The 14,861-nt window shown below is 36.9% G+C and overlaps 1 protein-coding gene across 1 annotated transcript in view; it reads right to left on the bottom strand.

Annotated features, from left to right (window-relative positions):
• LOC140242354 (PR domain zinc finger protein 13-like) overlaps nt 1-13,561 on the bottom strand; it is a 32,913-nt gene extending 19,352 nt beyond the window's left edge. The window contains exon 1 of the mRNA XM_072322089.1: nt 13,313-13,561. Coding sequence (XP_072178190.1) covers nt 13,313-13,561 — 249 coding nt within the window. The remainder of the gene's footprint in view (nt 1-13,312) is intronic.
• Between the last annotated feature and the right edge of the window lie 1,300 nt (nt 13,562-14,861).

Here is a 14,861-nt window from a genome sequence, read left to right as displayed (position 1 = left end):
ATTTTTGTCTTGTTTTATAAGATTCTTTAGATAATTATTAGTCATTCAAGTTTCCTCCTGATGAGAGAAGAATAGAAAGTACAAAAAAGGCTCTTTTTGAAGTTTTTGATATAATGTAACAAGCCAGTAAGTGATTGAAAAGGGAGGAAAGATGGGGTGAGAACAAATGTAATGTACTAATATCCATGAAAATCAATTCGACATTTAAAAAAAAAAGGTGCAACGGTTAATACTATACATGATTAATTGACATCTAATTCATTTCCATCGTATTCTGACATGACTGATTTAATGAGCCGTTTCACTGGCTAGTCGTTTTCACCATTCTGGTCTCATAAAACGTGCCGTTAGCAACGATGGTTTATTTTTCTTTTAATTGAATATGTGAGAGTATGTACATTGATTCTTTAAAAAAAAGTCCAGAAAAAGCTGAAGTTTTGAAATGGCAAAACAGTACGTCACCACTATCCTCTTACACAAGGGGTGTGGTCAGTTAGCATGGTTAGATGCACGTTTCTGTCGGTTCATTCACTGACATTTGATAACAGCACAGTAAACAGGTAAACGTTCATGTTCGTCACAGTAGTCTGTTGCAAGTCTTCGCAAAGTTATTAATCCCCCCATATATATATATATATATATATATATATATATATATATATATATATATATATATATATATATACACACACAAATGTAATCTGTTAGTTTGGGTCGTTTCAATATGGGTATTCCAGTAAGTTACTGAAGAGGAAATAATCAATGAACCATGGATTAAGTTGTAACTCATTTTAAATCATTGTTACTTTTTTTCTAAAGGAGATAACTCAGTATCAAAATATGGACTGTTTCAACAACAACAACAACAACAACAAGAGAGACGAGGCAACTGTTAACTTGGTTGAGTTGTTGTTCTTGCGCTGTAAAAAGTAAGTGTGTAATATCGATTTCAGTGAGGATGAGGTTATTAAGACGTCTCATTAATTGCAGTAGGCCCGAACTTTCGGTGTTTCTGATTCATGTTTGTGACCTATTATTCTCACTCGATTGAGGGTGTTTAACGTTTAGTAAGAGTCCCACTGAACTGAAAAAAATAAAAAAGACCTACAAGAATGACTGTGTAATATGTGCCAATCAGACCATGACAATTGCATTTATTCATAAGTGTATACCCTACCATGCCTACAGCTATTTTAGGCCACGCTCCAAGAAGACTTGAACACATGACAATAAATTATGGAAAATAAGAATGCTGTGAAATGAAACTCTCTTGACACTTAGTTGCATCCTGTTCGCTATTTTCTTGGAATACACGACAGAAGATATTATAGTATTACTCAGAAAAAAAAATGGTTAAGATTTTGTCAAATTACATCTACTAAATGTTTCATGTGGGGAGGAAAGGATCGGGGGAAAAGGGAGAAAAAGACAGAAGAAGAGTTGTATCATCTGTTCATGTAATTATACCCAGACGTTCTCGAAGATTTCATTTACTCTTATACGCACAACCTTTCATGCAGACTGGTGATTTTTAGATTTTTCTTGTTGATACACATCTGCGATACAATTTCAAAAAGCATCGTGCACTTTAATCTAATTTCGGCCAGCCGTTGCTTGTATGGACATCGGGTTGAATTCGGCACAAAAGGCGAGAAAATGTGTTGTCATTAATGTGAAATTGCCTTGCATTCACTTTGCGCGCCGCAGCTAAGTCCGGCTACAGGGCGGAGTAATTGGTTTGGAAAATTGCTGCATTACAGCGTTAATTCTCTCTCTCTCTTATCATTTCTGTTATCCGCCTCTTATAAGGATACAGATAAAGAAGTATATGTATGATATCATATATATCATAAGTTATTATATGCATGTGTGTGTGTGTGTGTGTGTGTGTGTGTGTGTGTGTGTGTGTGTGTGTGTGTGTGATATGAAGTAGTCCTACCACGAGTCAATGATTGTTTACAATCAAATTCATATACATGTATATACGACAAAGGGAAAGAGAAGATGAATACATAATACATATGAACACAAAGATCTATTCAAATATATACAGGCTATATAATCAAACAGAGAGAGAGCGAGGGGGGGGGGAGGGTGCACAGAGGGGAAAAGCCCAGTTTCACTGATGGAGACATTTGTTTTTCGTCATCTTTATGTTTTCATTCACTTTTGCACAGTGTTAGCACAAAAATGAGATTCCTATGGGCAAGATGATGGGGCGCCCCCTATAGCGGCATCTTGAAACGGGAAACTATTTTTCAACTTCACCTTATACTTGTTTGGAACTGCCTTCTCTGCAAGTTTCAGAAACTCAACTTTTTCCAAAGATAAATCACTACAGAATTGAAAAGAATCAATGATTCTAGAAGAGCTTAAAACATCGACCTTTGTGAGTGACCTGATAGTAATGGCATGTATCCTTTAAATCAAATCATATCAAATCAAATCAAATCAAATCAAATCAAATTACAATTGGTGGTGTGTTTATGTGTCATGTCATATCAAGAACAGTGTCATAGTAATCTTAAATTAAGTTAAATGCAAATGTTATTGTATTTTCTTGTTTAAGTTTACGGGGCTTCAAATAATCCTGAGAAAATAATAGACGGAAAGAAACAGGACCACTAGGACAGAAACTGCTTGGAAGTTGACGAATCAGTAAAGTTCTTCCAATAACGATGATAATACAGCGATGATGATGATCCTTTTAAAATGATGATGACGATAGTTGGAAAATGATTTCGATGATAATGATGATAACAATGAAGGACATGCATATTGCCCAGTACGATAATACCATACTAACAAACATAGCATTACGAAATGGTATAGTCATTACACGTTAATTGTAGTCAAGACATGAATAACAATAAAACCTAAGAAGCATTTTTCAGAGGATGAGTTTTTAACCTGGGGGTGTTTCATAAAGCTGTTCGTAAAGTTACGAACAACTTACGAGCAACTGGTGATCAGTTCTTGTGATGAATTATGGAAATTCTGATAAGTATAGCACATCAGAACTGATCACCAGTCGCTCGTAAGTTGTTCGTAACTTTACAAACAGCTTTATGAAACAGGGGCCAGGTCTTAAACTATTTAACTGTATTAGCTGCTTGCCTTACAAACAGAGGGAGATTATTCCATAATTTCGAACGGGCATACAATAGAACGCCCTGTCACCAAGGGTGGTTCTTGATTTCCCTGAAGGATATTTCAACCGTGTTTGATATTAATGATTATGTTAACACGAGAAGTACTGTAAAAACTGAAGGATATTGAAGGGAAGAATAAGAAAAAAAAAACAACAACAACTGGCAAAAGAGCTAGAGAAGGATAAGAAAATCATGAAGAGCTACCAAACCATAAAATCAAAAAAAGACCAAACAAACAAATACAGAGAGAAATTCAATTTCCTTTTTCCCCCTTCATGGTCCCCGCGGGACCGCGTCATTAAAGCTGTCAAAATATTTGAGGATAAGGGAGCTTGTTGGTAAAACACGATAGCGACTGGGATTTCATTCTTAGCCAGAATAAAGGACGGCCGGATAATGGCGGGTTAAGAGTCCCATACAAGCCTTTACAATCCGATTAGCAATCGGAAAATCCTCCTCAATGTAAAACAGAAAAACTAGCGAATCTGATTTATCACTTTCAAAGACTTTTTCGGAATTAATCCGCTTTCTCGATGTGAAAAGGATGGACCCTGGGTTGTCACAAAAAGAGTGAAAGATATGGAGGGAAATAAAGAGAGAAAGAGAGATAAAGAAGAACAAAAGGAGATAAAAAGACGGGACTCAGAACGGGTTATTGTCAGTGTGTCTTTTGAAAAGATTGAATGAGGCCAGGACCCCTATACGACCTGTCCCCTCCCCCAGGTCCAGCGGCCTAGTGTTAGTTACGCGCTGGAGTGTGCTCCTCGACATGGACCCTGGTTTGATCCAGTACCGCTACTCGGCAATAAACTCCCACTCTCTCCCTTTCTTTTTTGTTCATGTGTGAGAGTGCGTTCATCTTTCAAGATCAGTACCTGCCCGCCGACTTGTAATTGGTGTGGGTTTCAGAGAGAACCTCAGGAAGTCGGGAGCAACCGTCACTTCATTCAGACATTTCCTCTTTCCGAATAGTTTGTTTGTGTCATTGCGGTATTTTGAATGTTTGTAATGAAGCTGTACGGCGTTCGTGTCGCCACAGTACAGTAAGTTTTGAAAAATCCTCAAGGAAAAGATACCCCTCTTTACCATCTTTTGACGGAAGAAAATCAAGTGAGCGTATCTCATTTTAAGCTGAGCCTTTACTTACATGTAAACCATATACAACGAATTTTTCTCACGATGTAGCACCATGAATGCTTAAAGACAGTAGTGACATTCACAAGTTATATGATACAATTACATGTTGGACATAAGCTAAACAAACAAACAAACAAACGTCAAGGTATACGCAAGAAGGTTTTATTTACGACAGACAAAATATTATATGATATCCATTTTCTTCCTGCCGATTTAGAATAGACAAAACCAAACTGAAAACCTGTATTTGCGCAGAGAGAGTAAGGAGACATGCCTCGTGATTCTTCGGAATTGGTCTGAGCGACTGGTACAGTATTCTTATGAGCCGAAACCTGCCCATTGGTATCCCATGATTATTACAGTATAGGCTCACGATGCACACGACCAGCTTTCGCGACATGTCATGGTCGGTAAATCGTGAGCGCTTGTTTGGATAAGGAAATTTAAGAAGGAAGCTGAATTTCCTGTGCAGGAGATGGTAATGAAGTTTTCTATTGGTGACGAGACTAATTAGAATCGATAGGGACGCTGCTGTTTGTGGCGGTATATAGAACACCGCCCTGAAAGGAACATCATTCTAATGTAGCAGAATATAATTATCAATAGTGTTAAAAGATACCAGTGATATTGAACAACAAAAAAGTGAGAGAAGTTTCAAGAGCAATGAAATATGGGAGATGGTTAGCATCAAATCGGACCTTGAAAAAGGAAGCTGCGAAATGCAACAGTTTCAAATATTTTCTAAAACGGTGATGTTAGTAGCAACCAAACAGGAATTAGCCGAGACGATGATTCAATGGCCTTACAAACGAATCTGTCACTGACCTATGCATGCAACTTTTCACTAAATCCCCCTTTTGGACACGAAATAGAAAAGAAAACCGTGTGTCCTTGGCTTCAAATTGATGCTGTATTGATGGCAATCCCATGTACATGTATAACAGTTTAATTAGATTATATAACTCATTTAGCGATAATGACTTTGAAGGACTGTATTTGCCAAATTATAGACCAAATATATATGTTATGAATATATCATGAATTATACATCTTATATATGCGTATCATTAGCATCTTTAAAGGGAAAAACCCCAAAGAGAAATGTGGATTGAGTGAAAGAAGCAACATTAGTAGAGCACACAAGTGAAAGTTTGAGGAAAATTGGGGTTTTTTTAAGATAGAGGAAACTACTCTTTTATTTACTCAGAAGCACCTCTTCTCGAGACGCAATGTATTCGGCAATTGTTTGGGGAGAAAATCAAACATTTCACTAGTCTGAACACGAGGTGGAAAATTTATACGAAGGGGGGGGGGGGGGGAGAAGTGGTGAATAAGAAAAAAAAGGTCACTACATTCTTGCCTTTTCTAATCCGTGGATAAGAGGACGGATTAGAGTGAGAGAGATTCAGATTATCGCTTGGTGTTACATTGCAAAGCATTAAGTGAGATTTGGGTTGGGGGTATTAAGGGCCTCCAACAATTAGACGGAGTGCGACATGTTGGACCAGCAAGCCGGCTGAATGGGACAGGGCCATCGAGCTGCAGGTGATTGCTGGGCTATTGTTAGGAGCAAGTGAATGGCACAGATTAGGCTGGAGGAGATGAGGGGGTGACGAGATAAGATTTGAAAAAAAGTGAGTGGTTTAAAAAAAAAGAATTGTAAAGAGAGATAGATATATACAGATAGGGAGAGAGAGGACGAACAAAACTAAAATATGTGGACAGAATGTAAAAGAACAGGGAAAGCTAGATAGGATGAAGACAACCGTCAGAGAAATGGAAATACACCATGCCTTTATAAACTATTATATACATATATATATATATATATATATATATATATATATATATATATATATATATATATATATATATATATATATATATATATATATATATATTTATATATATATTAGTTACATACTACCTAATTGATACACCTAAGAAATATGATGAAACATACAAGACAATATTATGTATACATTCAGGTACATCATAAGGATTAATATCGATCAACGCACAAGCTGGGCTCTCTCTGTAGAAGTCCAGATCCAGAACTCAGATCACTCGTCACATAGCCGCATTACTCTCAAAATATAACAAAATATATATGGAATATATTATAAGCATAATGCTTGCAATGCATATGGTAGTTTACATATAAGAGAGAGAGAGAGAGAGGAAAAAAAGCTCAATTGATGAAAGTTGAATAGAGATCACGCACGTTAAGATGATCCTCGCAAGTGTGCCATATCAATTACTTTCTCGCTCTGTTCCTCATCTTGCCCGAAATACATGTACTATTTTGGGTGCTATTTGAAACGGATGAGAAGGAACTGCATTTGCGCTAGATTTTCAATTGACTCTTTGACGCAGAGAGGGAGAGAAAGGAAGAGGAAGAGAGCGTAAGGTGAACAGAAGACCAACTCAATGAGGACCTCTAGCGACAGTTATCTTCGAAGATCGACAGAAACTGTCCGAAGTGGTCTCCATGATGGCGCTGTTCAGTTCTGACTCTCTGGCTTGTTGACGCTGGAAGCCCCGCCCATTTCCCACATTTTTCCCTTCATTTTTTTTTTTTTTTCTGATACCGTGTACGGATACTGCTAGTAACTTAATTCTTCTTTTTTTTTTCATAACATGCTTTCACAAATCGTTTGATACCGGTCTGCCAATCATAGAGAGATTATGAATAATGAATGAAGTAATGGTGTCGTCAGCGACCTTAACATGTATTTCTTCATAATGATTAAAGAATACATCTTTTGAAATTGTAAATAGAGGGAGAAACTGTTTATGCGAATATCCCCTCCATCTAATTATCCTTAAGTTGATGATGAGATTTAGCACTGAAAGTTTCCTTTAAAAAAAAAGGCGCTTCTCTAGTTACTAGGTTATTGACAAAAATGGTAAAACGGTAAAAAAAAAAAAAGAATAAAAAATTCATCAGTAGATTGTGAGGAGACCAGAACTTGAGTAAGCTGGTTAGGCTTACTTGTCGATTTGCTTGTCATCAATGTCAATAAAACCACATACCAGAGACTAAAATATAGTTATTTTTTCCCTCTTTTTTGTTAGACTGAACTCATGTACAAAATGTATCGCACAAGTTTTATTAATTTGTCTTTCAATATCATTAAGCTGATGATGATTCACTGATAATGAACCCATATTGTTCATTGATAATACAAATTGATAATCTAATTGAAGATATTAAGTAATTATAAGACAGTATTGAGTAAATAAGACATAAATGTATCACGTGGAATAGGTAGTATGTGTTTGTGCTAAACAAAAGAAATTATCAGTATTATGACTATAGATCTTAATGACACTACTTATATAATTATTATGCTTTTTTAGTTGATTGGTTTCCTTATTTCAGTACAAGGACTTAAGTCTGCACTTTCAGTAAGTAATACGGCAGTTGATATTTCAGAGCATTTTAACATAATGTTCATTAGCTGTAGAAAGAAATAACCGTAACAAAGAACATAAATTAGTAAGTCTATAACTAAAACTAAATTTACACAGATATATAGACTTAAGTTAATCTATCACAGCTTGCATTATAAGGGAACACCAGATGACGGTAAGTGCAGAGGGCCACACTATGCATAGTTCGAAGAAATAGCCGGCTGCTTTACAGAATGACATACAAGATATTATGAACGTAATTAACACTTATGATGATAGTTACGTTCACACGAGGATAATCTACTGTCGAGGATAAGCTCTATGGGGCGCCAAGTGTCGTGCACGGTCGATTTCGTTACGAAATCATTCATTTCGTTGACGAAATTGACCGCGCGACACTTTGCGCCCCATAGAGCTTATCCAAGAAGTTAAGGATTACGGTCTGAATGTAACTAATAATGATTCGATTCCTGCTTGCATCTACTCAGAAGATTATATTATTTATTTGTCCCTTTTTACCTGTTATGCCAATTGGTTAAGTCAAGGTAATGGCAGATACGATTATAAACTTGCCTAGAAATATTAGGGGGACTAAGGAGAATGACGGGAAAGCATGGAAGAGCAATAAAAACATAATTTACCATTTGCAGATGAAACAAAAACCCAACATTAGCGCTTTAAAATAGTTCTAAAATGTGAGTTAGGGATAGAAACGACCACTGTAAAAATTTGAATCCGTATAATCAATGTCAAGTATTGTTAAATACACAAAATGTAAACAATAGTTATAATAAGAATGCTTTCGAGCGAAACCGTATACAGTTATGGTTTATTGAGAAAAATGCTGACATCTCCTCATATTTTGGGCTTTATTGCAAAAATTTTATATGGTAGGATGTTTTATGATACAACAGACCTACACATATGCATCAAATGTGATATCTTGAACATTTTTGAAATCACTGCTCCCAAAGGTAAACTGGACCTTAAGTGGCGACTCCTGTTTAATACGAACAGGATCACTGCAATGTATATGCCACACTGATTTTTTTTTTTTTTTCAGACGTATGATATCGCTTTATTTTGTATGAGTGCGTGGTGTCTGCCTGACTGTCTCTTCGTCTGTTTGTGTGTCTGTCTTTCCGTCGGTCTCCTTTTCCCTATGTTTTTCCTTGAATGTGTTTCTGTGATATTGAAATCATTAAGATGTACAGATAAGCTATTTAAAAGTGAGATTACTTTAATGGAAAGGATGGGGGGGGGGGGGTGGGGCGGAGGAGGAACTCGTATGGCAGACCGGGGCCCAGTTGTTCTTTTCCCACGCTGTGTACACGCGCTTTCTCCCCGCCCGCCTCGGCAAACAGCCCCAAAATCGATGCACATCAATCCGATATCTGTTGTGATCTGCATGCGATAGGATTTTAAGATAATAGAATGGGCCACGAGTCGTGTAAATTGCACCAGTTGCTTCGAGGATATTCCTGCCAATATCTCAGCTCCATGACCTTCTGAGTACCATCGCATTCTGTTTAACATCTTTTGCTTGTTCTGTTCCCAGCCTCTGTTTTTCCCCCTCCACTTTTTCTCTCACTGACAGGTAACTGGTACCCGTGTTAATTTCGCCAGATTTCGGTCGATATTCGTACCTTGCATGTAACACACACACACACACACACACACACACACACACACACACACACACACACACAAATCACTCTTATTCTTTCGGAGTACACAACAATATGATGTCATTGTCTGTCTCGTTTTCCCTATTACTTCTCTTTATCATTTCAACGCTATATTGATTGGTTCTATACCAACGGTGATAAGCCGGCTTTATATTCCTATATGAACATTGATTTTGCTGTAATATCACAGGATTGCACTGTAAATGCTTTTTCCCCGCCAAATGTGTTCATTTTGTTCAAGCTATGTGGCCCAGCATCAATGAAATGAAGAAAAAAAAAACTAAAATGAGAAAGAAAATAATAGCGAAATTTTGCATTTTTTTCAAAAGCACAAAGGTACCCATTTCTTTGCCATATCGCGAGCGGCTGGTGCGTACCATTACTGAAAAGAAAGACACAAGACACAGCTCATATTAAATAGAACACCCATACGGAGAATACCCAATTCAAATTTTCACAAATTCAATCAAAAAAAAAATAGTTCTATTGATAGCAATCCTTCCTTCGACTTGCTACTGACATGTTACTATGGCAAAAGCGTTCTCCATGCCTTCTATAAGAAAGCTAGATCAAGCTAATTCTCTTTGGATGTCCTTTTTCTAGTGAAATTCTTTGAATTTTCAGCACATACGGAATTAACAAACTGTCGTGAAACTCACTACTTTTCAAACGATTGTTCGATTTTCTTCAAATTTGCATGAAGCATTTTGCTGATCTTCCTTCATTCACTTATTTCGTGTACGTTTTGCCATAAAGTATACTTTCCTTTCAACGACAAACTTAAACTGTATACAGTTATGTCGCCGCAGCAATGATTTTTTTTCCTTTAAATTCAGATCTTCACATTACTCATATCAAGACCCGTGAAGATTGCACAACATTTTTCTTATACTCTTTTCGTTGTTGCGAATATGCAACTTACTCGTACGTTAACATGATATATTGTCTTCTCTGTTCACAAATTTTCCTCGGGCTAGGGTTTCATACAAACAGCTCGTTATTGATATTTGGATAAACACCAGAACGGTTGTTGGTAACGTTAAAAACTTGCACAGGTGGTTCAATTTGTCCTTCAAAACACCCATGTTTACTTAATTCCAATGAGGGAAGGCGGAGAGGATTGGGTTTCGAGCCTATAGGCGCATAGACACCACTCTTGAACGTTTCCAAAATGCATGTTGCATTTAATCGTGTCTGAAGAGTATTACAGTGCCGTCTGCATTCCCTCGAAGTCTCCCAGTGGCATTTTTAGTGTCGTGTAAGTTGTTTTGATTGACAGAAGAGATATGATTGTTGGAAAGTTATATAACACTTTCATACTGATGATACTTTCACTCTCACTTTTTTTCACACTGTATTATTTTCTTTTATTTGAGGAATTTATTCATTATTCATTATTCATTAATTCATTCATTCATTTGTTTTTACGCCCCCGTGTCTTGAAAAGAGAATAAGACCATGCTATTTCGTCAAATAATTTCTGAGTATTTATATAAAGACACTTTTCTCTTCCTAGAAAAACTTAAAATCATGGTACCAGTCACCCAAAGCAAAGGAACAATGATATGCTGACGACACAGGGGTCTCACGTGACCTCGAATGAATCACGACCGACGTCACAAAAGACAACGTATTCAATTCAAGACGTTTACGTTTTATCAAATGTATAATGTTGGTCTGAAATGATGATCATTGTCGATATAGCTGTACCTGATTTCTTGCTTCTATTAAAACAGTGGTCTTTTGTATAAACCTGTGCATTATTTTTAATATTGAACCAGAATAGACAAACATTCAGAATCTTTCGCAAGTCACCTGTTATGACTTAAAAGAACTAAATCAAAAAGATCAACCCGCATAATCATTTCGTTGAAGTTTCTTCAGTATTCTTTTGATAGAATTCTGTATACAAGCGAGATTTAACTATAGTTATAAATACTAATCTTTTTTTTTAATCAATACTAATCTTATATATGTAATGGACCCGCATGTAATGCAGTTATTGTGTGAGGCTAGTGTGTTGACAGAAGGAGTTGAAGTGCCGATTAGATTTATACAAAGTGTGAATTTATTATGATGAATGTGAAAATTAGCTTAACCTTAAAGTAATATAGTAATAGATATACTTTTAACACATACTTCAATATTTTAAACATAAATCATGCACGTACAAAAGCAAATGTGACTTCAATTTGGCGATGTAAAGAGTACAGTTTGTATCATGTTTCTTGTAGATGGAGCAAAGTGTAGCGTAAATTTACAATAGCATAATTTATATCAATATTGTTACTATAATGTTACATTCCAGCAGTATTTTATTGATAATGGAAGTAAAATTTGAAAATAAGGTGTTTCATTTACTCTCTGAAGGTAAGCATTGTCAAAATGTTAATTTCTTAGTTTTGTTTTTCTCTCTCGCTCTTTTTTTTTTCTCTCTCTCCCTGTGTGTGTGTGTGTGTGAGGGGGGGGGGGGCAGGGTAGAGAGGGAATGAGGGGTGTTTGCAGTAATTAAATTATCAAATTAAGAAAAAATATATCTAAAAGAAATTGAAGCCTGCATGTATACAGGGATAGACTAAAGATATCGAAATAAATTAAGCTTCTTCAAGATGTATTTGAGGCGCCGGAATTCAATGCGAATATCAAAGGAACTTCAACATATTTGATGCTGAATAAACTTTAAAAAAAAACAAAAAAAAAGCAGACAGACAGACAGGTTATATGCACGAGATACTAACGGGTTCAAGAAATCTGTGTATGAGAAATCTGTGGTGTGAATGTTGTATTTGTGTGACAGGTGGAAGTAGTGGTATGTGTGCCAATGTAACGTGTCAATATGTGTAGTACGTGTGTGTGTGTGTGTGTGTGTGTGTGTATCTGGTATGTGGAGTGTGGTGTGTGTATATGATATGTGTGAGTTGAGTGGAGTGAGTGTGTTATGTGTGCGTGCACACAAGGTGTGCTTGTCCATTTTCATGTTATATGTACTGGTGTATATAGAAACTTAAATGTTGTATAACTGGATCCTGTAATGTGTAAGTATGAAATATTGAATATTTGCTTTCTATATTTCTTGAAACTAAGCAAAAATTTCGATATTATTTCATACAATGTAATGTTTGATATGTGATGATATAATATAATACAATATGATATGATACAATACAATATAATGTGATATAACATATAATATGATATGATATAATAAAAATATGTTTTCATATAGTATTTACAGAAATAAAACAGATTACAATGTAATGCCAAAGTGTAACATAATAGAATATCAATATAGTAAGATGACGGGTAAGATAAATGTGATAAAACATTAATTGTTATATTATCATAGTTAACTGATCAAAACTAATGATCAGTCTTCCCAGACTTGCTCTCCAAACAAGAAGTCTCAAATTGAAATAAATAACAATTTGCGTCAAACAGATATGAACCAACAAACCAAAAATCAAAATATTCATTCACACAGATATTACACGCACTCACTCAGAAACGAATGCACATAGTGTACAATATTGTACAATGGAATCATCTAAATGGTTGTAAGAACGTAGTTACACGCAACTGAAATATAAAAGTTAAATCTCACATAGACGCTTAAAAATCAACGCCAAATAACATCATAAATCACAACAACCTGTTATTGTTATAGTGTTCCCTATGCATGTGTTGAACATACCACGACGTATACATGGAGTTATGAAACAAACAAAAAATGACTTGTTAAATAATGTTTAACGAATATTGACAAGCAAAAAATAGTTTATTTGAATTAAAGTAATGTTTTTTTTTTTTGATGAAAGAACTTAAAAGCTGAAATAGAAAAAAAAAGATACAAAATGAAAATTTGAAAGGTCGGCCACTGATTGGACGAAAGCAAACAAACAAACAAACAAATAAAAATACCTCGATCATGATCGGATGAATAGAGTCCTCGAGTATGTTATCTCCGAACTTGAGAACGCTGTCGTCGTGGGGTCCGATGATGACATCGGGAGGAATTTCAGACGACGTCCAAACTCCGACAGCGACCGACGGCTGCCCGACAGCACCCGACTGGCGGGCATCCCACGGCTCGAGCGAGGGGCGGGACCTGCCGGCGGACCTACCCGTGGTGGGGTTGGTGGGAGCCAGTTGTTCTGGTGCGGATAACATGTCGTCCGACTTCCCAGTGTCGTGGTGGCGGCAGTGGCAAACGATAGCGCACTAGTCGGGACTTTAGCAGGTCCCGGTGCATGCAATTGGTAGCTTGGAATGACGTGAGGAGACATAGCGGGTTCCAACTTTATCGCGAGCTCTGAAAACCCGACCGGACACGACGAGGAACGGTGAGAAAATACGGGCTGGCAACAGCTGGGATATATAGTGAAGTCAACAAAGAGCAGTTTGGCGCACCATATACTAGTAGTCCTGCTTGCGATGACTGGTTTTCACTTTTTTTTTCCATTTTCATAATGCGATGAGAGCAAGAGTTTCGTTAAAAGGAGAAGCCGGGGACACACACACGGCGCCCCATCCCATTCACTTCCCCAGCGTTCAGAAGACACACACACAGCACCACACGCACTATTCACGCACACACAATCCGCGCTCGGCACACTTGTTGCGCATGTGCATCCGACAAGCGGACCAATGGTTGTGCGGCAAACTTGAGAACGCGCATGCGCTCATGCGGCGGAGATGGCTTTTCGGCGGGCTTTCGGCTGGTGTGCGTGTAGTGAGGGTCGGCTGCATGCTAACTAGTTCTGATATCAAGTCTTGCGGTTTTAATATCGTCCTCAAAGTACGGCCAAGACCATGAATATGCAGTGAATCCTACACGAGTGTATTAAGTTAATGCGCCAGCACCCTTAGTGTTTGCCATCGCCCTTTTATCAAAACCTAATCCGAATGTCGTTGGTTGCCTATATTAAATCAATTAAACAAATGAAGTGAAAGCTTGGGATTGAAGTGCCGCAGGCAAGGTGGGAAGAAGTATTGGAATAGATTTTTATTTTTCTTCGTCTTGAATTCACCAATTTAATTACAAAGCCATATGCTTCCCACTATTATTTGAAAGCATTCGTTTTATTCACCATGTAATCGTGTAGGATCACACTTGACGAAAGTAACTCTGTTGATGGTTCACTTTTAAAGTCCAGGGCTTAACGGTAAATCACCAAGTAGCGTTAATCAAGCAGGAAAGTATATCTTACAAAAAATCTGCACTGTTTTGCTCTTCCATCTAATCTAATAATGAAAGACAGAGCTTACCAAAACTCTCATAGCCAAGAGCATAATTCGCTGAAATTCGAGTGCGTAGTTCAAGATCAAGTTAAAAATCAGATATTGTACAATGATATTGGAAATACATGAGATATGATAATATGCGCTTGATATTACATTTCACAAAGAAGATTCAATCATTGATAACAAAGAGGTTTGTTTGAGTTGAATGGAAAGGGAATTGAAGTGC

Source organism: Diadema setosum, chromosome 19, assembly GCF_964275005.1.
Source record: "Diadema setosum chromosome 19, eeDiaSeto1, whole genome shotgun sequence".
In the NCBI taxonomy this organism is placed as follows: Eukaryota; Metazoa; Echinodermata; class Echinoidea; order Diadematoida; family Diadematidae; genus Diadema; species Diadema setosum.
Note: the sequence above shows the minus strand (reverse complement) of the source record. Positions and strands in the feature narration are given on the sequence as shown.